The 22,806-nt window shown below is 58.3% G+C and overlaps 2 protein-coding genes and 1 pseudogene across 12 annotated transcripts in view; 2 read left to right on the top strand and 1 right to left on the bottom strand.

Moving 5' to 3' along the window:
• Positions 1-10,171, top strand: part of Mark2 (microtubule affinity regulating kinase 2) — a 61,618-nt gene extending 51,447 nt beyond the window's left edge. For 4 of the 11 annotated variants that reach the window (XM_078045772.1, XM_013362018.4, XM_005333518.4 and 1 more), the window contains 11 exons: positions 291-410; positions 516-615; positions 693-805; positions 1,749-1,881; positions 2,112-2,290; positions 2,562-2,659; positions 3,439-3,600; positions 4,199-4,456; positions 5,412-5,438; positions 7,369-7,413; positions 8,043-10,171. In XM_078045772.1, coding sequence (XP_077901898.1) covers positions 291-410; positions 516-615; positions 693-805; positions 1,749-1,881; positions 2,112-2,290; positions 2,562-2,659; positions 3,439-3,600; positions 4,199-4,456; positions 5,412-5,438; positions 7,369-7,413; positions 8,043-8,403 — 1,596 coding nt within the window. In that variant the 3' untranslated portion in view covers positions 8,404-10,171. The remainder of the gene's footprint in view (positions 1-290; positions 411-515; positions 616-692; positions 806-1,748; positions 1,882-2,111; positions 2,291-2,561; positions 2,660-3,438; positions 3,601-4,198; positions 4,457-5,411; positions 5,439-7,368; positions 7,414-8,042) is intronic. The other 7 variants (XM_013362020.2, XM_013362019.3, XM_005333519.4 and 4 more) reach the window with 7 other exon arrangements.
• A 202-nt stretch (positions 10,172-10,373) lies between these two features.
• On the bottom strand, positions 10,374-16,429 carry Rcor2 (REST corepressor 2). The gene is made up of 12 exons (XM_005333521.5): positions 15,543-16,429; positions 14,798-14,854; positions 14,424-14,504; positions 14,022-14,074; positions 13,772-13,933; positions 13,561-13,685; positions 13,415-13,484; positions 13,108-13,323; positions 12,728-12,805; positions 11,744-11,801; positions 11,378-11,607; positions 10,374-11,269 (listed from the first exon to the last, which is right to left on the bottom strand). Exons 1-12 carry the CDS (start codon positions 15,667-15,669, stop codon positions 10,955-10,957), a joined length of 1,572 nt encoding a protein of 523 aa, XP_005333578.1. The 5' UTR covers positions 15,670-16,429; the 3' UTR covers positions 10,374-10,954.
• LOC120890249 (U6 spliceosomal RNA) lies at positions 12,283-12,383 on the top strand (annotated as a pseudogene).
• Positions 16,430-22,806: the final 6,377 nt, after the last annotated feature.

Below are 22,806 nucleotides of genomic sequence, written 5' to 3'. Positions count from 1 at the left end.
GTTACTTCTCATTTCCTCTCAACCTCTGGTCTTATCCCTCACCTCTACCCTTTTGCAACTGTCTACATTTTCCCCCAAGCCAGAGCTTCAGAGAAGGGCCTGCTAAGGTAGCCACAGTTCAAAGGAAATTAGTAGCCTTGATTCCCATCTCACAATGGGGTACATGGTGTGTGTTCACCCTCCAAAGCACTCTGGATGGCAGGCATCTGCCTAGCCAGTGTTCAGGTCTCAGGGTCCTGGATATTAGTGTCTTCCTGGTCCTTGGGGTGATTTAAGTTTTCTAACCACAGGAGCTACGGGAGCGGGTACTGAGAGGAAAATACCGTATTCCGTTCTACATGTCCACGGACTGTGAAAACCTGCTTAAGAAATTTCTCATTCTTAATCCCAGCAAGAGAGGCACTTTAGAGGTGAGCAGCCTTCGACACCAACTGGCCCAAAATCCTGGGGGCCCATGTTGACCTCTAAGCTGAGTTTTTCCCCCTCTGCCCTTGTCCCTTCCCTTTGCTCTACAGCAAATCATGAAAGATCGGTGGATGAATGTGGGGCATGAAGACGATGAGCTGAAGCCTTATGTGGAGCCCCTCCCCGACTACAAGGACCCCCGGCGGACAGGTGAGGCTGCTGCTGGGCCAGGAGGTTGGACCTACCTAGAAGTTGAGGCCAGCCTTACCTGTGTGTTCTCCATGCAGAGTTGATGGTGTCGATGGGTTACACGCGGGAAGAGATCCAGGACTCACTGGTGGGCCAGAGGTACAATGAGGTGATGGCCACCTATCTGCTCCTGGGCTATAAGAGCTCTGAGGTACGTGTTCCCTACCCCATTCCCTGTCCTGGCCACTCTTGCTCTAGGTAGCACCCCCGCCTTGAACACATGTCTACAGCAGAGGCCTGTTTCCAGGGGGTATGCCCTCTGCCGACCGGCATGAAGCCTTGACTGTGCTCAGGCCTTTCACTCATCTCCCTGGTGAAGGAGTGAGGAAGCTGAGGGGACTGGGCTCAGGCTGGGCTCCCTACGGATGAGTTGAGCTGGCTATTCTGCATAGATTAAAATGGGACTCGGTCGTCTGATGGGCAGTTCTGTGTTAACCCAGACATCTTTATGTCACTCCATGTCTGGGAGTGTACGTCTTGGTTGAGGTGTATGTCTCTGTCTTATGGAAGTTTTAGTCTGTGTGTTGCCTCTTCTTGTTGCTTGCATGTAGGCATGTGTTTCCATGTGCATGTGTATGTCCTCCTGGCTATGAATTGGAGGCCTTAGGATTAGTTCTGCCCATTTGGGTTTGGTTCGTCCTCTTTGAGTTCCCACATGCACTCAGAGCCTCCCACTCTGCTTTCCCTGAGACCGGGTGGGTCCCCTCTGGGTTCTCACTTAAATCTGCTTAAGCGGTGTCTGGCAGCACTTGATATGGGCCAAGATTGCTTTCTGGGGGTGGGTGGGCAGGGGGCTGGTATCTTGAGCCTCATTATGTGTTCTTGTGAGTATTCATGTCTCTGGATGTGTGGACATGTGTATCCCTCTCTGAAGACAGGGTGTCTTTCTGTTGGGAGTGTCTGTGGCCGTTTGTGTCCCCATCTGTATCAGGGCATGTCTCCAGAGTAGAGGAGAATATGTTTAGGTGTATGTTAGTTTCGTGGGGTGATGTCTCTAGTGAGCCTGCAGTGGTTGTGAGGCAGGGCAGGAAGGTATGTGAGAGGGATCTTTGCGCAACTCCTGCCCTCCTTGATACCATGTTTTGTTCTTATAGCTGGAAGGTGACACCATCACCTTGAAACCTCGGCCTTCAGCTGATCTGACCAATAGCAGTGCCCCATCCCCATCCCATAAGGTACAGCGCAGCGTCTCAGCCAACCCCAAGCAGCGGCGCTTCAGTGACCAGGGTATGTACTTTTGAGAATCACAGGTGGGGGCCTACCCTTCTCCAGAGCCATCACTGGTTGTGGTAGCTTTGGAGATAGTTGAGTTTCGGTCCTAGTTCAGCCTCTTCAGGGTAGCACAGCCAAGGGCAGGTCATTAGTTTTCCTCCCCATCTGTGAAACCGGGACACGCATGGGGTGGGTCTTCAGCGGGCAGTCGCCTGACCTTCTCCATTGCATCTCTGGCTCTCCAGCCGGTCCTGCCATTCCCACCTCTAATTCCTACTCTAAGAAGACTCAGAGTAACAATGCAGAAAATAAGCGGCCTGAAGAGGACCGGGAGGCAGGGCGGAAGGCCAGTAGCACCGCCAAAGTGCCTGCCAGCCCCCTGCCGGGCCTGGAGAGGAAGAAGACCACCCCTACCCCCTCCACGGTGAGCCATGGCCCCTACCCAGCCCCAGGTCCTCCTTCCTGCCCTCCACCCTTCCTATGTGGGGCCTGGCCCTCTGGCTGCTACAGTTGCTTACTATGCAAGTGTAGGCCCCTGCCTGCCCTTACCCCAGAAGTGCAGAATCCCTTTTTCAAACCTGCAGCTGTCTACTTGAAGGGAGGAGGAAGGGAAGCCTGTCCGTCCCCTGGGGGAGAGCCTGGCTAGAGAATACTTGGCTTCCTATGAGACCGCTCTTGCCCTTCATTCCTCACAGAATAGCGTCCTCTCCACCAGCACAAACCGAAGCAGGAATTCCCCACTTTTGGAGAGGGCCAGCCTCGGCCAGGCCTCCATCCAGAACGGCAAAGACAGGTGAGTGCCGGGCTATCTGCTAGGCTCACAGGAGCCGCCTCTCCCAGCGGCACGTGGTGCCTGTCAGTAGCACCGTCTCCTGCCCCCCCAGAGCACTACCCCTGCTCCCTGGAGTCCCGTCCTGGCTCTGTTTAGTCTGGCCGTCCACCTTCCCCTCCCCTGCTCCACACCATCCCCCCCTCCCTGTCCTCCTCTGACTGCTCCTATTGTTTGCTGAGGGTAGGATTCCAGTGGTCATCACGATGGGCTTCTTGCTTCTTGACTGTGGCCAGGCCTGGAGCTACCTTCCTCTAGGTACCTAAGGCTTTGTCTTTGGGGCCCCAACGCAGGGCAGAATCAAGAGCTGCCCATCTGAGGGGGACTCCAGCTGTGCTGGTGAGAGCACAGCCCCAGTCTTGACTGTTAGCCTTCCTCAGTGTCTCAGATTCCTGGCTCCACCTCTTCTGAGCTTGAGGAAAGTCTCCCCTTAGCAATACCTGCTCTTCTGCAGAAGGAACAGCCTTGTTGTTAAAGTTCCTAGGAGACCGATGCAGCCAGAGGCAGTGGGCTCCCCTTGACTTTCCCTCTTCCCAGGCTCAGCCTTACCTTGTTGCTTCCTCACCCTGCCCTCTACTTCCCATCTTGTCACCCTCAGCTCTGACTTGCCTCTCACTGCTGCCCACCAGGCCTGAACTGCATCCTGCTGATGCTCCTAGCTCTGGCCCTGTCCTTGCTTCCTAACCCAGGCTTCTACCTCACCCACCCCTAACCTGGGCCTCTCCGCTGCTTTTGTCTCCTAGCCTAACCATGCCAGGGTCCCGGGCCTCCACGGCTTCTGCTTCTGCCGCAGTCTCTGCGGCCCGGCCCCGCCAGCACCAGAAATCCATGTCGGCCTCCGTGCACCCCAACAAGGCCTCTGGGCTGCCCCCCACGGAGAATAACTGTGAGGTGCCGCGGCCCAGGCAAGTGTGCTGGGGCAGCTGGTGCACCTGCTGCCCTCAGCCTGCCCTCCCCCTTAACCCCAGCCATCTCTTCTTCCCACCTAGGCGACCTGCTCTGTTCTTATCCTCCTAATCACTAGAAATGGCTCTATCCCCTGAGGCCAGGAAGTGGAGGGCACAAAAAAATACCATTAATGTCCCTCTTTTCCTCTAGTCTTCCCTCTCAGAACAGGTATGCAGGAAGCTGTTCAAAACTCCAAAGGGAAGCCTTTTCTGTTCTGAACCTTCCTGGATTTCCTTAGGGACCCTCAGTCCTTGAGAGTTGGTTCCCAATGTCCCCTCGAGGGTCCAAGGAGCCAGTTGTGTCCATTCTGTACTGCTCTCACAACATAGGTCCTTCCTTGTCTCCCTTCCTTCCTTCCCAAATCATCTCCACCTCCACAAGACTCCTCACCGCTGTCTTCAGTGGTCACACCCTTCCTTCTGTGTCCTCTGTGATGGCTGCCTCTGCCCTAGCATTCCCCCTCCCTGTCCCCACCACAGGATATTCCAGGTGCTCGGGGGTGTATGGCTTCTTTGTACCTGACATGTTCCCTCGGCCCCGCCTTTTTTCCTACAGCACAGCCCCCCAGCGTGTCCCTGTCGCCTCCCCCTCCGCTCACAACATCAGCAGCAGTGGTGGAGCCCCAGACCGAACTAATTTCCCCCGGGGTGTGTCCAGTCGAAGCACCTTCCATGCTGGGCAGCTCCGACAGGTGCGGGACCAGCAGAATTTGCCCTACGGTGTGACCCCAGCCTCTCCCTCTGGCCACAGCCAGGGCCGGCGGGGGGCCTCCGGGAGCATCTTCAGCAAGTTCACCTCCAAGTTTGTCCGCAGGTGAGCAGGGAGCTTAGTGTGGCAGAGAGGCTGGGGCCAGGCCTTGCCCTGGGAGGCGGGTGGAAATACCAGAACTGGGATTGGGTCCTAAAGGTTAGAAGAGGCCTCAGGAAGCCTAAAAAATTGGGTCATTGTCAACACTTTATGTGTCCAGACCCATCCTCTTAGGCCTCTCCCCAGTTCCTCTCAGGCACCCCTCATTCTGTGGCCCCAAGCAGATGGGCAATACCGCCTCCTCTCTAGGGGAGTGTGAACTCAGATGCTAAAATAAAAGCCCCCCTCTTCTCTCCTGGGTTCCCATGGAAACTTATATTTGGTGACGCAGCTGCAAAGTCATGAGGCATGAGCCAGGCTGAGCTGACAAGGAAATTTTTTCCTGGTCTCTTAATTTGCCCCCTTGACCTCCTTTCCTCCACCAGTTGGTGGTGTCTGGCTGCTGCCATTTCTCTCTGGGGTTCCCAGAGTGAAGCCCACAGTGCAATAGCTGGCAAGGGCCTACGGTGGCCTCCCTACAGCCTTGGCTCCGACAGCTGCCCACTGTGGGTCCAGCTTACACCCGAGCCCCTGAGATGGTCAGGGGCATCCAGCCTCTTGGCATGTTCTCTGTCCCACTCCCCTCCCCCACCTTGGAGTTAACAGCTCAGGAAGCAATGGAGGCTTTGGGATAGTGGGCCTGCCCACCCTGCCTCCCACATCACTCACTCACTCCATGGGGCTGGAGTAGTCGAAGATACTGCCCTGCCCAAGCCGCAGGGTACAGTTGTAAGGACTGCAGAGGGTGGGAGCAGACCTGATAACCAGGATTCTAGTCTCGCTGAGCGGCTCTTCCAAAACTGGGGTGACCTTCGCACCTGGGAAGCCCACTCCCCACCTGCTTATCCACATACCGTCTTGTTGGTTTTTTTTTTTTTTTTATTTCTTTTTTTATTTTGTCTTTTTTTGTTTGTTTTTTTAGAAATCTGTCTTTCAGGTTTGCCAGAAGGTAGGCGTTGAGCCCACTGTGTGTGTGTGTATGTGTGTGTGTGTGTCCTGTGTCTGTCCTGCTCCATCACTAACCCCCGCCCCCCCCAGCTCTTGATTCCTCTCCATCTGCTCACCTGCTCTGTGTGGCCCTCCTCTCTGCCATCTTAAAGGGATGAAGACTGCTCTGACTAGGCCTCAGCCTCAGTCCACCTTCCCTGCCCCCTTCAGACAGGCAGGGCTCAGAACATAGGGCCCCTCCGAGGCGACTTTGAACCCCCAAGGCAAATGGCTTTGAAAGTAAGGGGTCTTCCTTGGGCCACAGGTATACCTTTCCTCAAGCAAGAGACCTTTTCAAGGATTCTCCCTTTAAGATTGTCTCTACCCACCCCAGGTTTTGGTCACAAGCATTGGGTTCCTTCTCTGGCCCTTCCCCTTGTCGTGTGCATGCGCTATGAGGAGGCTCCACTGGGGTAAAAATGCATCTGGGATGGCATCTCTTGGGGTCTCTTGGATTTGCTGAACTTCAGGGCTGTGACCTCTTCCTCCCTGGCCTATCTGATGGCAAGATTTTTGAGGTACTACAGGGACATTGGGGTCCCTAGGCTAAAGTCTGACTCCTCCAGGCCCAGGGAGCCTTTGCCTCATGAATGGGGCGCAGCACCCCCTTCTGGCAGCTCTTGCAGAACCAGCCTAGCCCACCCTGCCTGGCATACTGCCTCTGGCAGGGTTTGATGAGTCAAGCCTTCTCTCCTCCGGGCTGCTTCCTCCACATGTGTCCTGTGCCTGCCAAAGAGCCAGGAGCAAACAATCTCTGACAGGGGCCATTCTGCCTCCAATCCCTGACAGAACATCAGGAGAACCTCACTTGAGGCCAGGATCCTGGCTCTTTGGGTCTCTGTGGCCCTGGGTGAGCCAAATACCAAGCTGCAGACCAAAGACCAGGTGGGACCCTGGGTCACCTGGTAGGCATATTGGTATCCCAGCTGAGGGAGAAACAGGCCAGATGGGGTTCTCAGGACTTCCCTATTCCCTGTCCACCCCCCGCCCCTCCTGCCCAGCTCACTGCATGGCTGGCTGGGTCTGCACTGCAGGGGCCTGAGGAGAGCAACTAGGGCTCCTTCCTGTCACAGCTGGGCCCTGCTCACAGTGCGCTTGTTGGCCTCCATGTGTCTGTGTCTTCGTGTCCCTTTTACATGTGCTGCTGCTGCTCTCCCTCCTCAGCCTTTCCTCCTTCCTGCCTTCTTCTGCTCTCCCCAGTTTCCCAGCTTCAGGCACCCATCTTTAAGGCAGGAGCTGGAGAAGCCGCTCAGCGGGGCCAGACCTCTTCCCCACCCACCCAGGTGTCTTCCTGGCCTCTAGCCCCCCTCCTGTGTGAGCAGCAGGCCTGGCAGGCCAGCCATAGGGGAGTTTCAAGTGCATGGAGCAGTGGCCTTTCCCATCAGCCACAGCAGCTGCCACACAGTTTGGTCTTGGCACTTTGAGCCTCTGAGAGAGGCTTCTGAATACCCCCAGCTCCTTCCTCCACGAAGACTTTGATCTGAGACCCTGGTATATTGGTATAAAGGACCAGCTCCCAACCCTAACCCCAGTAGAGCATGAGCCAGGCAGTGGACCCAGGGTTAGCAGCTCCTGCTGGGCGGGGCTCTGTGCTTGCGCCTGCGCAGCCACACCTCCTCCCCCAGCAGAAGCTCCTCCCAGCACACGTCATTGGGAGTGTGGGGAGGGACAGGCCCCATGTGCTGGGCTCCTTGTTGGTAAGGGACAGTTGAGCTGCCAGTATGAGGTGCTGCAGAGCCATGTTGGCCTGCAAATGACGGGCAAGTGGCCTTTGGGCTTGGTCCTGTCCACCCACTGGTGGCACCTCCCCAGACCCACTCTCATCTGGGTCTGTGGCGGCGGAAGGAGCGAGAGATCCCAGCACTAAACTCTCCCTCGCTCTGTTTTTTGAGGAACCTGAATGAACCTGAAAGCAAAGACCGGGTGGAGACGCTCAGGTGAGAGGGCCGGAGCCAGCACTGGCCCTGCCCAGGCCACCGGGCTTGCCACAAGCCGCCTGCTCCTCTCTTCCTTCTGCCTCTTGGCCCTTTCTCCGGTGGTTCTGCCCTGTCCGCACCCTCTTGTGGGCCTCCCTTTCCTTACAGAATTTCCCTTTCCCAGGCGCACTTGCAATAGTTCTGGGTCCTTCTCAGATCGTAATATATTCCAGAAGTCAGAGCCTTGCGTCCGGCGTTTGGGGCTCTAGGTCCCTGCCCCTTGACTGCCTTCGCTGCTGCCTCAGCCTCTCTGGAGGGACAGTCTGTGCCACATTGCCTTGAATGCACTCATTCCTTGCATAGCCCTCTCCTCTTCAAAGAAAAAAACTGTAACCGCATGGAACTGTCACCCCACCCGCCTGGCTTCTCACACCCTACCCTCTACCCCGAGAGACTGAGGGCCAGAAGACTGCCCCCGCCTCTCACCCCGGGCTGCCCCTGGACCAGAGTGTGACCCTCCCTCTTCCAGCTCGCTGCTCTGTGCTCCCTCCCGCTCTCCTCCCTAGTCTCAGGGTCTGTCTGCCAGGGTGGCTCTCCTGTGGGTGGGTTGCCTCAGCCCCCGGCTGACACCGCCTCTGCCCTCTTCGCAGACCCCACGTGGTAGGCAGTGGAGGCAATGACAAAGAGAAAGAAGAATTCCGGGAGGCCAAGCCACGCTCACTGCGCTTCACGTGGAGTATGAAGACCACGAGCTCCATGGAGCCCAACGAGATGATGCGGGAGATCCGCAAGGTGCTGGACGCCAACAGCTGCCAGAGCGAGCTGCACGAGAAGTATATGCTGCTGTGCATGCACGGCACACCGGGCCACGAGAGCTTCGTGCAGTGGGAGATGGAGGTGTGCAAACTGCCGCGGCTGTCTCTCAACGGTGTCCGGTTTAAGCGGATATCAGGCACCTCCATGGCCTTCAAAAACATTGCCTCCAAAATAGCCAATGAGCTGAAGCTTTAACAGGCTGCCAGGAGGGGGGCAGCAGAGGGCTGCCAGCCGGACTTGGCTGCTGGGGCCCGCCCCTGTGCCCCACCTGGGCGAGACTGCAGCAATGGATTGGCGTGTCTCCCCTGCTGGCACTTGTCCCCTCCCTGGCCCTTCTTGGTTTTTTCTTCCATGTTTGTGGGGGATGGGAGATGTTTCTTCCCCATCCCACATTCACCCTGCCCAGAAATCCCTCCTTCCCCTCTCTCCCCACCGGAGGCAGGGACGGGGAGGGGCGGTGGGGGGGCAGGGCTCCCCCTCGGTACTGCGGTTGCACAGAGTATTTCGCCTAAACCAAGAAATTTTTTATTACCAAAAAGAAAAAAAGAAAAAAAAAATCCCAGCAGCCACCTTTCCTCCCTGCCCCATTGGGACAGTTGAGACTGGATCTGTGGGGTTTCCCGGGAGGGTGGCTCAGGGCTGGAACACTCTCAGGCAAGAGTGGTGGAGTTCCCTGGCAGGCCCTCCGCCAGGCCCACTTTGGGCTTCTCCCCTCTCCTCCCCTCCTTACCCTCCAAGCGAACCACCAGAGGTGGCCTTCCCCTGCCCTCAGGCCCCTGGGCTGCAGGCCTGGGCAGCTGGGGGCTGGGCGGGGGTGCTGCACAGCCCTGGAGAGGACAGGGCCGTGGGCGGGCAGGCGGCAGGGGCCCAAGCCTCCCTCCACACTGTATCCTCTGCCCCCCTCCCCAGAGCTGGGCATTCCTTCCACAAGCTGCTGTGGGGACGTTTGTTCCCCTCCTCAAAAGTCTGTGCCATCTTCTCCTACCCCTCCCAGCAGAAGGAGGGCTGACCCAGGGCTGGGAGAGGGGAGGGGACTGCGGGGCAGATGGGCTCCTCGGCCCCAGGGGGCCACTTGGGCTGCTCATCTCCCTGACAGGGACGCTGGGCTTCTCCGTTCTGGGAGAGTCTTTGTCTGAAAGCACAGCCCCTCGCCATCCCTCCTCCCCACTGCTTCCCCGTCATTGGCATTAATCTGGGCACCAGCTCGCTCCACAGCAGTGACTGCCCGCACCACTCTCATCTCGGCCTTGCCTTCTTCTTCCTGACACTGTCGCCCCTCCTCTCAGGAGACTGCCCAGGGCCTCCACGGCCACCTGGCGGAAGGCTGGATTGGGCGGCAGGGCCCGGAGTGTCTGCCTCCCTGGGATGGGGACAGATGGGCGAAGCGACCCCCGCTTGCTAACCTCGGCCAGTGTGGGAGTGGGTGGCTGTGGGCGCTTGGCTGGTGGTGGCCACTGCATCCCTTAATTTATTTCTCTGCTGTTTCAGTTCTTGAGAAATGGGGGGAGGGAGTCCGACAGGCTGCCCCTGCCCTCACCTGAGTTGTACATTTTTTTTGTGATGGGTTTTATTTTTTATTTTATTATTTTATTATTATTATTTTTCTGATTTATGATGACTCCACCCCTGTTCATCACCCCCACTCCCAGGCCAGGCTCAGCAACACATCAGAGCCCTTGAGTCCCAGGAAGGGGCCTCGCCAACCTCAGCCCTCCTTACCCCCTGCTCCACCATGGCTCCGGCTCAGACCAAGGGCTCCCCCTCCCTCCCTCCTCCTGCCCTACAGAACAGCCCGGGTGCTCCTAGGGGGCCGGGAGGGCATGGCTTGGCTCCCAAAGGGGGTGGGGGCCAGGGGCACCCCGGCCAGGTGGCCCCTCCCCCCTAGCCCCTTCCTCCCACCCAGCCCTGCACTTAGTTTCTCCTCTGGATCAAACACGTAATAAAGAGAATGTTTGGAATCTGAGCTGCCTCCTCCAGTTTCTTCCCCCAGCCAGGCAGGGACCCAGTCCCCCAGGGGCAAGATGTAGCCTGGCCTGCCAGCCATCCTTACAGGAGAGAACTGATTGTGTCAGCTCTGAGGAGAGTTGGTGCTGAGGGAGGCTAGTGCTGGGTGGGCCAGCTCCCTCCCACCCTCTGGGCACCCAAAGGCAAAAGACCCAGCCAACTCAGGAGGTTGTATTTATTTATTTTTAAAAAACATTGAAAAATAAACCCATGTCTCCCTAAGTTCCCAGCCCCCCTTTCCCCAAGCTCCAGGGAGGACGGGTGAGGTGGGCACCCTCAGGGCCCTTCAGCATTCCCACCTGGCCCTGCAGAAGAATGGGACTCCCTTCAGGACTCTGCCCACCTCCCCCCACCCCTCCCCACCTCACCCCCAGACTTATTGCTAAAAGGAGGGAAAGGGGAATGAGGACAGCCAACACCCCAAACTGTCCTACCCTGCCCCCATGCTAAGGTCACTACCCCCTACACACAACAGGCAGGCCCAAAGGCCAAGCCTCTTGCAGATAAGGAGGCAGCCATTCCAGTCCTAGCCAGGAAGCAGAGTCCTCAGGCCAGCTCTGAAGGCCCCTTAGCCCCAGCCTGCAACTCGGCTGCCAGGACACACGCAGAACCCACAGGCTGGGCTGTGCCAACTGGCAGCTCTGGGTCTTTGAAAGATCTGGCAAGAGCTCTAGTCCCTTCTGTCCTCAGAGATGCCAGCAAAGGGGTTCAGGAGCCCGTGGGTGGTAGAGGACCCCAAGGCTCAGAGTGAGGGTGCTGGAGGTTCCAGAGGGGCTCCGATCAGGGTAGGTGGGGGCTGAGGACCAGGGCGGGCACTGTGGCGGGAGGCAGGCAAGGCCGGGCGGATGAGAGGTGGAGGGGGCTGATTAGGAGCGAGCCGGGGCTGCAGGAAGCGGCCCTGCTGTAGTGGGGGTGGCTGGCGAAGCAGGGTGGGAGCCGTGGGCAGAGGTGGCCTCAGCAGCGGGGGAGGCTGGGACAGCGAGGAGGGCAATGGAGGGGGTGGCGGTGCAGGGGGCACCGATCTGGGCACAGATGTTGAGACAGATGTAATCTGGACCTGAGGAAAGAGGAAAGAATGAGAAGGGCACTTATGCTTGCCCCCCAGCCAGCTTCGGGGCACTCCAGCACCTCTCCTCCCCTCTGAGGGCTTCCTTCCCCTTCTCACCTCATCGTCCTCCTCTAGGGCTGGGGCTGGCAAGGGAGCCCCTCTCCTGGCCTGCTCCATGGGCACTGGGGCTCCGGGGGCCCCATCCTGCTCGGCCTCCCACTCCTGCAGCACCTCCTCCAGATTGAAGCGGCGCCGGTAGCTCACAAAGAAGGTCTTCACCTGGGTCAAAGTCTTGTTCCCAATCACCTCAGCAATAGCCCCAAAGTCTTTGCCATATCTACGGATGGCTGCAAGGGTCAAAAGGGCAGCAAAAGTGTGAATATCCTTCAGAACTAGTTACTTCCCTGCCCCTTCCCATCAGCTTTTTGGAAGGTAAGAGGTGGATTCCTGGGGTCTTCTGTCCTCCTCAATAGTCTAACCCACCTTGCACAGCCAAAAGCTGCTCATCTGTGGTCCATCGGGAGTTGAACTTGGTATTGGCCTGAAGAACAAGGGATATGTTTTGTTTTGGTACCAGGTTTAAACCCAGGGGTACTTTACCATCGTGCTACATCCCCAGCCTTTTTTTTTTTTTTTTTTTGGTACCAGGATTGAGCAGAGGGTTTGCTTAACCATTGACCACGTCCCCAGTTCTATTTTGAGACAAGGTCTTCCCTAAGCTTCTGAGGGCCTTGCTAAGTTGCTAAGGCTGGCTTCAAACTTGTGATCCTCATGCTTCAGACTCCTGAGTCCCTGGGATTTCAGGCTTGTCCCACCACGCCCAACAAGGAATATATAATCTTTATAATAAAGTAAAAAGTTATGGAAACAGGGGCTGGAATTGTAGCTCAGTGGTAGAGCTTACCTCAAACGTATGAGGCACTGGGTTCAATCCTCAGCACCACATAAAAATAAATAAATAAAATAAAGGTATTGTGTCCATAAACAACTAAAAATATTTTTTAAAATGTGGAAAACAATGTTTACTTTAGCAGCAAATATACTAAAGTTGGAATGGTACAGAGAAGATTAGCATGGCCCCTGTGCAAAGATGACACAAATTTGTGAAGCATTCCATATTTTTAAGTACATGTATTAAGACAAGAATGGTGTAACTCCACTTTGTATACAACCAAAGATATCAAAAATTGTGCTCTATATGTGTGATATGAATTGAATCACATTCTCCTGTTATATATAATAAATTAGAATAAGTTAAATTTATCTATATATGGAAAACAGGGGCTGGTGATATAGCTCAGTTGGTAGAGTGCTTGCCTCACATGCACAAGGTCCTGGGTTCAAACCCAGCACCACACACACATACACACAACAAAAAAGGAAAACAGAAGCCCTGTACCCCTTATCAATACCCGCTTTCTGTTCTGCCTCCGAGAACTCCCTTTTCCACCCAGTTGTGAGCCTTACCTCAGGGGGGCGGAGCGGGTCGATGCCACCCTCCAGGGCTTGGCGGAGGCTGCTGTTGGCCTGCTTCATGCTCTGCACCTGAGAAGGCCAGGAGGGAGGGACATCTAACCCTCTGTCCCAGGAGGTCACCATCCCTGCCTCACCTGAGCCCCAGTGTGCAGTCAATCCCACGTCCCCCAACAAAGAGCTGTGCCACCGGTCCATCACAACCACTCAGTGGAGCTGACACTGAGAGCCTCCCCTGTTTGCAAACCACTTTTTAGAGGGCCTGCATCCCAGAGGATGGGGCCACGACAGGTGTCACACCTGCGCCATCTCCCCTACATCACAGCTACCCCAGAACTTAGTTCCCAGGAGCTGCTGGCCTCCTAGGTCCCCACCTGGCGTTTGAGGGAGATGAGCTGGGAATCGAGACCCCGGAGTGTGAGGTTGGCAAGGTCTGGGCTTCCTGACACTGCAGTGAGGCCCTCAGGACTCAGGTACATGCCCTTGGGTGGGCGTCGCCGGGTTCGGAGCGGGTGGTGGCGGTACTGAGACACCTGGACCTCCTTCTTTCCAGGGCCTGGGCGCGTATTCAGGGGCCTAGAGGGCAGAGGCTGCAGAGAAAGGAGAGAGGGCAGGTGGTGCAGAGCCGGAGGGTGGGGGAGGCAGGTGGGCAGGTGGGGCCACAGCAGCTGGAGACCTCACCTCTCTCTTGGGGTCTCCAGCATCTGGCTCTCCCTCACTCACGGTTCCTCGTCCCTCTTCAAGCTCATCGCTGTGGACACAGGAGGGAATGAGGCAGGGTCCCAGGAAGTTTGTCTGCCCCCACCCTGTGATGACCCAGACCCCACCTGTCTTCTTTGTCCTTCCGGCCACCCAGCCGCCGTGCCTGTCTGTCCATCACACTGGTTCGGCTGCGGGTCTTCTTCCAAGAGTAATAATACTTCACCAGGCTGGGAATGAGCTTGTCAGGCAGCTGAGGGAGCAAGGCCAGAGGTGGGCACCCAAGGGAGCTGGTGGGAGTGGAGGGCTGGGAAGCGCTGGGGGCGGGGCGGGCGTTACCATCTGCTGGATCCGCTGGAAGCACTTGCCGTGGAAGCCGAAGGCCTGCTCGAACAGCACCTTATCCTCCACGGTCCACTCATCAGGGAACGGGGTGAAATTGGCCAGGTCAGCCAGTGACTTCTCCACATCATGCTTATGCCACAGGAGCATGCCCAGTGCCTGGCCCAGGACAAGGGGCAACTCAGGCTGCACTGCCCCCAGCACTGTCCCATCCCCTCCCCCAGATCTCCACAGGGGCCAGGTTCACCTGCTCGATGTTGTAGCCATGCTTCTCCTTGGCCATAGCAATGTACTTGTCAACTGCAAGGGAGGGCACAGTTCCTAACCCAGGCCTGTCCAGAGAGGGGAGGGGTACCCCACTCTGGAGCGAGGATCCTAAACCTGAGTCCCAAGGCAGAGGTGGAACCCTCAGTTCAGCCTCCAGCCCACTTCTTTCTTCTTCTTTTATTTATTTATTTTTTGGGGCGGTTAATGGGGTCTCCCTATGTTGCCCAGGCTGGTCTCAAACTCTGGGGCTCAAGCCATCTTCCTGCCTCAGCTCCCAAGTAGATGGAACCACAGACACAGGCCTCAGCACCTGGCTTTCTGCCTCAACCCAAGCCACCCCCTCCCAGGGCTGAGCCTGAGCCCGGGGTACTGCCCTACTCACGCTTAGCATCTGACACGCAGTGGTTGGGTGACCACACCAACATCCCCTTCAGCTCCTTGTTGCTGTAGCGAGCTGGGCTCTCTGAAAGGCAGAGAAGGAGGAAAGACACTCAGATTAGCCTGGTGGCTCTAGCCTGGACCCAAGGCCAGAGGGCAGCAGGGGAGTGGGGCCTGAGAGGTGAGGCAGGCCCAGAAGGGAAGGAGGAGCAGAGACCAGACAGGAAAGCAGAGCAAGAAAACTCACCATGCCATGGGGCCACCCACCCCCGCCTGCCCGCCAGCCTGTCCTTCCAGCCAGCCAAGGGCTCCCCAGGTGCGGCTGCAGGCCAAGCCAGGGCCCCCACCCCTCCCTCTGCCGCCTGTCCTGCCACTCACCAGGCTTGCACTCCGGAATTACGGCCTGGTAATTGGTTCCAACTCGGATCATGCTGTCTGTGGAGCCAGGGGAAGGCAGTCAGGACTCCAGGGAAGGAGGGAGGGCGGGAGGATGTGGCGGGGGAGGTAGCTGGGCTGGAGTTCTCCCTCCTGACCACCCAGGGCCCCCACCTTCCAGGAGGCTCACTTTTCCCTGATCTTTCCCCAATTACCCTCAGCCAAAGAGGGGACTAGAAAAGAGAGAGACCCTGCCTAGTCATGGCCACATCGGATGGGGAGGGGGCAAGCCAGGCCAAGCAGAGTGCTTTGTTCCAGCAGAAGGTGGGGGCTTGGAGGGCAGACCCTAGACCTGGACCACAGCCCTGCAAGGAACCCAAGGCTCCTCCCCACCACATGAGCCTCAGCTCCGTGTGGAGGTGTCTTTCCGGCCCTTGCCCCAGCCAGACCTCAGTCCCCTGCAAGGTGGCAAGGTATGAGGGACCCAATCTATGCAAGGGAGGCACGCCTAGGTCTCTCAGTGAGTAAGGGCAGGGCCAAGGCGGACAGGACTACCTCCATGGCCAAGCCTCCAGATCCCCTGTGCCAGCAGCCCCAGACTTGAGGGAGAAGCAAGGCAGAGGCTCCAACCCAGGAGGACAGGAACCATCAACATAATATGCTCCTTAGTCTGCAACTCTTCTCCCTCCCCCACTTCGCGGCCCCTGGGCCAGTCAGTGCGCCTTTAACCCCAGGCCGCCGGGCTCACCGTGCGAGTGCTCCTCCTCGCTGCTGTCATCCTCCGAGTGCGGCTGTCCGCCGTTGGGCGCCGTCTTGGCCCGGCTGCGGGACAGGATCCCGGAGCCCGCACTCGGCTTTTCCATCACCGAGGGCATTACCCCGCCCGGCTGCCCCCGGGGTCGCGGGAGCCTTCGGAGAGCGACGGTGGTTACCGCGCTCTCCTCGAGTGCCACGCGCGGCCCGGCCTGGAGAGGTCGCCACTGAGGCTACAAGAGGCAGGAGGTCAGCGTGGCTAGGGTCCGGCGGGGCGGGAGCCCAAGGGGCAGCCCCAGCGCTCCCCGCGACCCCCACGGGCGAGGGCGTCAGAAAAGTTTGTGCAGAAGTGGGGTACGCGGGGGATGAGCGCAAGGTCCGGCTCTGCTGGGGCACGCTAGCTCTGTGCGCCCCTCGGGGTTGAGGCTCCCCTGGAGAAGTCGGGGAGCCCTGCCCTCGGGGCGCCCGAAGCCCCGCCGTCCGCCTGCCCACGCCGTTCACCCGGCGAGTGCTGCAGCGTAATTTACGTCCCCCGCGGGCTCCGTGCCTCTCGGCTGCGCCAGGGATGCCCCAGTCTCAGGGTTAGGACCCCTGCCCGGACCAGACCCTCAGCCCGCGACGGCAGCCGGCGGGGCCGCGGAGGTGGCGGGACGGCGCGCACGGCGCGCGGCGCTGGGGCAGAGTTGCCGGGAGGCGGGCGGAGCGCAGCCGCGGGCGCCGCCTCGCACCCTCCCCGGCGCGCTCGCTCTCCCCGCCGCGCTCGCGCTGCTGCTCGCTCGCCCGCTCTCCGCCGCCGCTCGCTCCTCGCGCACACAATGAAGCTGCTGGCAGGGAAGTAGTGCCGGCTGCGGCCTCAGCACCCCTCCCCCAGCCGATGCCTCCGCCAGCTGAACATCTGGCCCTGGGGTGGGAGGGAGGGCCCGGGGGCGGGGCCTGGGGGCCGGGGCTAGACCTCCAGGGGGTGGGGTCAGGACCGGGGTGGGGAGCGAGTCCCTCCTCGGGGCCCTCTGCAGTCCCTGGGCCCCCAGACGTGCTCCTGGGGGAGATCCCACTGCCCCCCAGGAGTAGCCGGGGGTCAGCCCCACCCACGCGCTCACCGGCCCCACACACCAGTGGGCTCGGGTTACTGCCGCCTGCCCCGGGGGCCCAGAGGCCGCCTGCCCGCCCGCCCGGGTGGAGCCCAGCTTTTCCTTCCATTTCCCTTCCTGCCAAGGAACTCCCCGCCCCCCCTTCCGCAGGGGGGGGACCCCCCTTCATGCGCCCTTGGGGGCCAGAGCGGATGGGAGGCCGGACAGGCGAGGAATAAATTCCTCCAAGAGCTACTGGGCCAGAGCCTGGCTTCTGGTGGATCTGTGGGTCCCCAGGGGTCACCCCAATTTTCTTTAACTACTGCAGCCTGCACCCCCAAGACGGTGGCATCAAAGGCTGAGGGATAGAAGTGGAAGGTCGAAGGGAAGGTTTGAACTGCTAGGGGAGAGAGGGGTGGGTCTCCTCCCCACTGGGTTCACTGTCACCCCAGCTGGAAGCAGCATCCCCCTCCCCCCGGACAAGCACGGGCAGAGTGACAGACAGGGAAGCGGGTAGGGAGGCACAGACGGAGATGGGGGAGGGGGTGGGCAGAGACTTTCAAAGCCAGACCCAGCCACCCTGCCAGGCACACAAAGAGCCAGCACACACACCGGCGGCGGCTCTGAGACTGCTAGCAGCGCCGGAGCCCGTCCCCGCCGCCCAGGGCACGTGCTGTAGCGCACACAGGCCCAAGCCCCCGCCCGCCGCCCCTCCCACCTGGAGCCCCGGACTCTTGGACACGCCTTCACCCGGTCACACCCCGGTGTGCCCAGACCGAGTCGCGCCTGCACTCGCGCCCTCTCTCCCTTCCCTTCCTAGGCCACTCTGTAATCAGATTCCTAAATTTAGAAGCAGCCCAGGGCTCAGCCAGGCATCCCTGCCCCCACCCACACTGCCTGTGGCCGACCGGACTGGGTCCTGCGGTGGGGCCACGACCTGGCTGGGGCCTCCTGTTCCTAGGGGGCTCCTTGCGGGCGGCCAGGCAAAGTCAGGCGCGACCCCACCCGGCTGCTGTGCTATCCGCTGTCGGGGCATTTGGGGCCACCCAGCCAGCAGCCACGTTGCCCGCCACACCTCAGGCCAAGGCTATGGGGCCTTTTTTCCTCCTCTTAAATCATGGATTGGGCACCAAGCCCCAGGGTGAAGAGGTCTGGACAAAGGAGAAAAGTGAATGGACCAAAGACCCGGTCAGAGCTTAGGGGTCCGCTTCAAGACGAAAAGTCTTTCCAGACTGAGCCCTCCTGAGTGGCGGGGTGCCATCCCTGCCCCCAGCACCTCCACCCTTGAGGGAGGCTGTCACTGTCCGTTCTGCCTGGCAGGCAACCATTGTGTGCACCACCCTCTTCCACCAAGGCATCTTTCATCTTGCCTGCTGGGGCCTATTAGGCAGGGCCTCAGTTGGGTCCCCCATCCCCCTCCTTGCCTCTTTGCATACTCAGATCTAGGGTCCTGGGCCCAGCCCCCTAAGCACCCCCCTAGGCCTCAGCATCTAGCTGATTCCTCACCACCACCCGCTGCACCTCCAGTGATGCCCGAAGAAGCTTGCCTCCATCTGCGGGGATGCAGAGACCGTCCCCAACCTGGAGCACCTAATTCTGTTCACACTTCTCTTAGGGCCAAAGGAAGATCCTGCTCTGGAGGTGGGGGCAGGGAAGAAAGGTTTATTCCTTGGGGTGGGGGATCCGGTCCCTAGGCCCTATGAAGTGAGGTTTTAAAGAAGTAAGACATGACACCCAGGGTCATGGTAGGAGTTGTGGGCAGCTGTGGGGGCCATGGGATCCAGAGAGGAGCAACCTTCCCCCAAGGGGCAAGGGCACACAGCAGGGTTGGAAAGGGGAGGAACAAGGCCCAGCCCTCCCCACCTGCTGCAGCCGCCCCCTCCCCAGATGGCCCCCTCTTTTGTGCGAAGGCACACAAAGGACAAGGGGCCCCGGCCGGCCTGGCCATCTGCTCCCAGCAGCCTGAAGGCTCTTAAAGAGACAGCACCCCCTCCCTTCCACCCTGGGGCTATGGGGTGCTGTTGTACCACAGGACTGAGTCACAGCAATACCCCAGATCCCACGTACCTTTCCCTGGCCCCCTGAGTTCCCACTTTAGGAATTATCCTCCCACAGACCTGGGGTGCAGAGGTGCCACGTGGCCAGAAACATGGGGTATGGGAGAGGAGAGGAGAGGCAGCCCAGGGACCAGCCCCTCCTCTCCTCCACCCTGAGGCAGCGGGAAGAGGCCAAAGCAGCCTGGTAGCCTGGCTTGTCAGCCTGCTGTGGGAACCAGAATCCCTCACCTCCCTGATGCTACCTGCAAGCTTGTCAGGTAGAGCCGGGAGGGAGCCGCAGGTCTCCCTGGAAAGCCCTGCCCACCCTTTCAGCTGGGGCGCTCTACTCATCCTTCAGCTGGGAAGAGGGATGACAGCGCCTTGTCTCTGAGAGCTGCAGGCCAGGATGCAGGCTGCCTAGCAGCTGGCAGAAGCTGGTGAGCAGGGCGCATTTGTTTCCTGCACACTTCAGATGAGGAGACTGAGGCTCCCACACCAGGCCTCGGCCCGAAGCCTTCCTCCCTTCTCCAAAGGCCCCTTACCCCTCAGGTCCCCAGGGAAGTCATCCCTGGCCTGGCCAAATGCACTTGGTGCTGGGCCACACAGTTCACGGGCACAAATGGACTTGATTTGTAGGATGGTGTCACTGAAATCACTGCTGTGTTCTCAGGGCCTGTCATCCAGCAGGCACTCCATCAAGTCAGGAGCCCCACAGAGCACTCCTCTCCTCCAAGCTCTTGTGCAGTCTGCCAGCCAGGCATCCTGTGTCTTCCCTCAAGGTGAGCAGAGGGGACAAAGGTTGCACAGGGATGCTGGGAAAGGAAAGGAGGGTGACCTTGAGTGAGCCATCCAGCCCCCCTCCCTCCTCCCAAAGGCGGGGCGGTTCCAGCCAATCCCCAACCCTCCAGGCCTGCCAGACAGACTGGGACTGTCCCCAGTGAGGCAGTCCGCTGTGGTGTAGTGCCTGGGACCCTGGCCAGGCCCTCAGTGGCCACAGCCAAGGGGCTAAACTTGGGGAGGAAGGCAGGCAGTTAGGCCTGGGGTGAAGGAGGGAGGGTGATAGGGCCTGGGCAGGAACCTGGCTGAACTGTCTATCATGGGGGCTGAAAGTGCCCCCCTCAGCTGGGAGTGGGGGGAGGTGAAGTCTCTGTTGCCCTCCCCCCATGCTGCCCAGACAGGAATTTGGTCCCTCCCTGTCTTCGCACCCTTTGGGCCTTCTGATGTGTGGCCCAGGTAGCTACCCTCCCATTTCTGGGCCCTCCTGGTGACACTCTGGCCTTCTAGCCAGCTCTACCCGGAGGGGTCCCTTGTGAAAAGACAGAGATGACAGAGGTAGAAGGCTGCTGCTTGGGGGAAGGACAGAGCTAAAGCCGGCATGAGGTCAGCAAGGAGACCCCAAGCTTCCTGACACCCAGGATGAGGAAAGCCCACTCCTTGAGCCAAGCAGGAACTGGAGGAAGGGTCAACAAGACCTCAGGAGACAGAGGCAGAAAGGCAACAGTGACCTCCTGGGCTCCATGAGGGGGCAGCTGCATGACCCAGGAACCCTCTCCTTTTCTCTGGAAGCAGTGAGGGGGGGTCTTCCCTACCCCTTACCTGGGCAAAGCTGCGCCCTCTGGTGGTGGCAGCATGAACCAGCGGGGTCCTACCATAGCCTGGACACAGACATCTTCCCAGGGAGGCTGAGCCTGGCACACGTAGGAGCCCCAAGTTCCTGGATTGAGTGCCTGGACCATGGTTCCCTCAGGGCCACCGAGAACCTCTCAGAGTAGTCACATGCAGCAGAGGCCCCTAGAAACATAGCAGTGGAGACTTAAGAGTGTGGAGGACAAGAGCAGACCAGGAGCTCAAATCTAGGGTGAGTCCCAGCTCACTGTGTGGCCTCAGTGCAGGTCCTTGGCCTCTCTGGACCCCAATCCCTTCATCTATAAAGGGAATGAGAGGGCTAGAGTTGTAGCTCAGGGGTAGAGCGTTTGCCTACCATGTGTGAGACACTGGGATTGATTCTCAGCACCACTATATAAATAAAAAAAAATAGGGCTGGGGATGTGGCTCAAGCGGTAGCGCACTCGCCTGGCATGCGTGCGGCTCGGGTTCGATCCTCAGCACCACATACCAACAAAGATGTTGTGTCCTCCAACTAAAAAATAAATATTAAAAATTCTCTCTCTCTCTCTCTCCTCTCTCCTCTCTCTCCTCTCTCTCCTCTCTCTCTCTTAAAAAAAAAAAAAAGGTATGACAATCATCTTGATCTCATTGATTATTAAGAGAATTCAATGATAGAATGTAGTTAAGAACATCAATTGAGCTGGGCACAGTGGCACACACCTGTAATCCCAGTGGCTTCAGGGACTGAGGCAGGAGGATCACAAGTTCAAGTCCAGTCTCAGCAACTTAGACCCTGTTTCAAAATGCTAAATAAAAAGGGCTGGGGATATGACTCAGCGGTGAAGCGTCCCTGGGTTCAATCCCCAGTATGAAAAAAAATAAAAAAGAAAAGTCATCAATTCTGAAGCTGGAGTCCCTACTTGAGCACCCTGGCAGGGCCCTCTCTGCACATGGCTCTTATACCCTATAGACCAGCTCAAGGTTATCCCTAGTTGGATTCCTGGATCTAACCTCTCACCTCCAGAGCAAGAAGCTTCCCCTCCATGACATCAGACAATTGACATCCTCCTTTAGACTTGTTAACAGCTCCACATTCCTGCCTCAGCCTGATCCTTCCAATCCTTTAGGCACACAGAGCTGAAAACACATTTTTTTGTTTGTTGGTTTGTTTTTGTACTAGGGACCAACCCAAAGACACTTTACCACTGAGCTACATCTCCAGCCCTTTTTAGTTCTTATTTTGAGAAAGGATCTTGCTGAGTTGCCTTGACCTTGTGATCCACCTGCCCCAGCCTCTTGAGTGGCTGGGATTGCAGGTATGCTCCACTGCACCAGGTGCTGAATAGAGATTCTTATCTTTCTTTCTTTCTTTTTTATGGGGGGGGGGGTTACAAGGGATTTAAATCAGGGGCACTCAACCACTGAGCCACATCCCCAACCCTATTTTGTATCTTATTTAGAGACAGGATCTCACTGAGTTGTATAGCACCTCGCCATTGCTGAGGCTGGCTTTGAACTTCTCCTGTCTCAGCCTCCCCAGCCGCTGGGGTTACAGGCATGCGCCACCACGCCCAGACAGACTCTTAAATACAAATACAGCTTGGATCCTGTCCCACTCCTGCTCAGCAGCCTTCCAAGGTTCCCCACTGCCTTCCAGGCTAAGCTCTCCTCTCCCAGCCCAGGACTCAAGGGTTTTCTAGCCTGTGTCTGATCCAGCCAAACAGGTCTGCTCACTACCCACCAAGCCCCACCGGATACCCCAGAACGCCCCACCCCCCATGCAAATCCTGGCCTAGTCCACCCATCTGCAGGCCCCATGCCCAACCCTTCAGGACTGCTGTGTCCTGCAGGTGAGCTCTGCCCCCGCCCACCGCACACCCAGAGCTTCAGGTCTGGCAGCAAGTACCCCTCCCATCCGACCTCCCCCCCACGGCCAGCTGGCCCTCCAGCACTCACCACCACCCCACCTTCTGTGTGGCTCTTAGCCTTGCCTGTCACTTCTGGAGAGACCTGAAGCCATCTGGGAAGAAGCCCTTCCCTGGCTGCCCCTGCTCCCCCAGATCCAGCTCCTGTCCTCTCCTGCTGGTGCAGATGCACCCCTCCCTTCAAGCCTGATCCCACTCCCAGGGTCCATGTCCCCCGTGGGGCCTTGCAGTAGCTTGGTCCCCACCGACCTCTCCGTAAGGATCGTCTCCCCTTGAGCACCAAATGCTGCTCCCACCCATGCCCCATTGCTGCTGGCCCTCTGTGGACCTTGTCACCCTAATGGCCCCTTTCTGCTAAAGCTTCTGCTGCCTTAAAAAAAAAAAAATCTTTTTCCCCCAAATTGAGCTTCTTGCGTTATTCGTTATTCACACCCCTCCACCTTTGTCCTCACCTCCCACTCACTCCCCAACGCCCCGCAGTGCCACTGCAGCCTATGCCACTCCACAGACCATGTCCCTGCCAAGGTCACAAGTGGTTCTGCTGTCTCTAAATCCATAGGTCCTTCTGGGGTATGGGCTCACTCAGCCTCTGGGCAGGACTGGACAGAGAGGGCCACCTCCTT

This window comes from Ictidomys tridecemlineatus, chromosome 4 (genome assembly GCF_052094955.1).
Source record: "Ictidomys tridecemlineatus isolate mIctTri1 chromosome 4, mIctTri1.hap1, whole genome shotgun sequence".
NCBI lineage: Eukaryota > Metazoa > Chordata > Mammalia > Rodentia > Sciuridae > Ictidomys > Ictidomys tridecemlineatus.
This window is presented reverse-complemented; position numbering and strand designations above follow the sequence as displayed.

Coding starts and splice junctions, on each gene's coding strand:
- Rcor2 (XM_005333521.5), bottom strand. CDS start 15,669: ATGCCCTCGGTGATGGAAAAGCCGAGTGCGGGCTCCGGGATCCTGTCC. Junction 11,802..12,727: donor ACCCGCTCCGCCCCCCTGAG/GTAAGGCTCACA, acceptor CTTGTTCTTCAG/GCCAATACCAAGTTCAACTC. Junction 11,270..11,377: donor CCCTAGAGGAGGACGATGAG/GTGAGAAGGGGA, acceptor CTCTTTCCTCAG/GTCCAGATTACATCTGTCTC.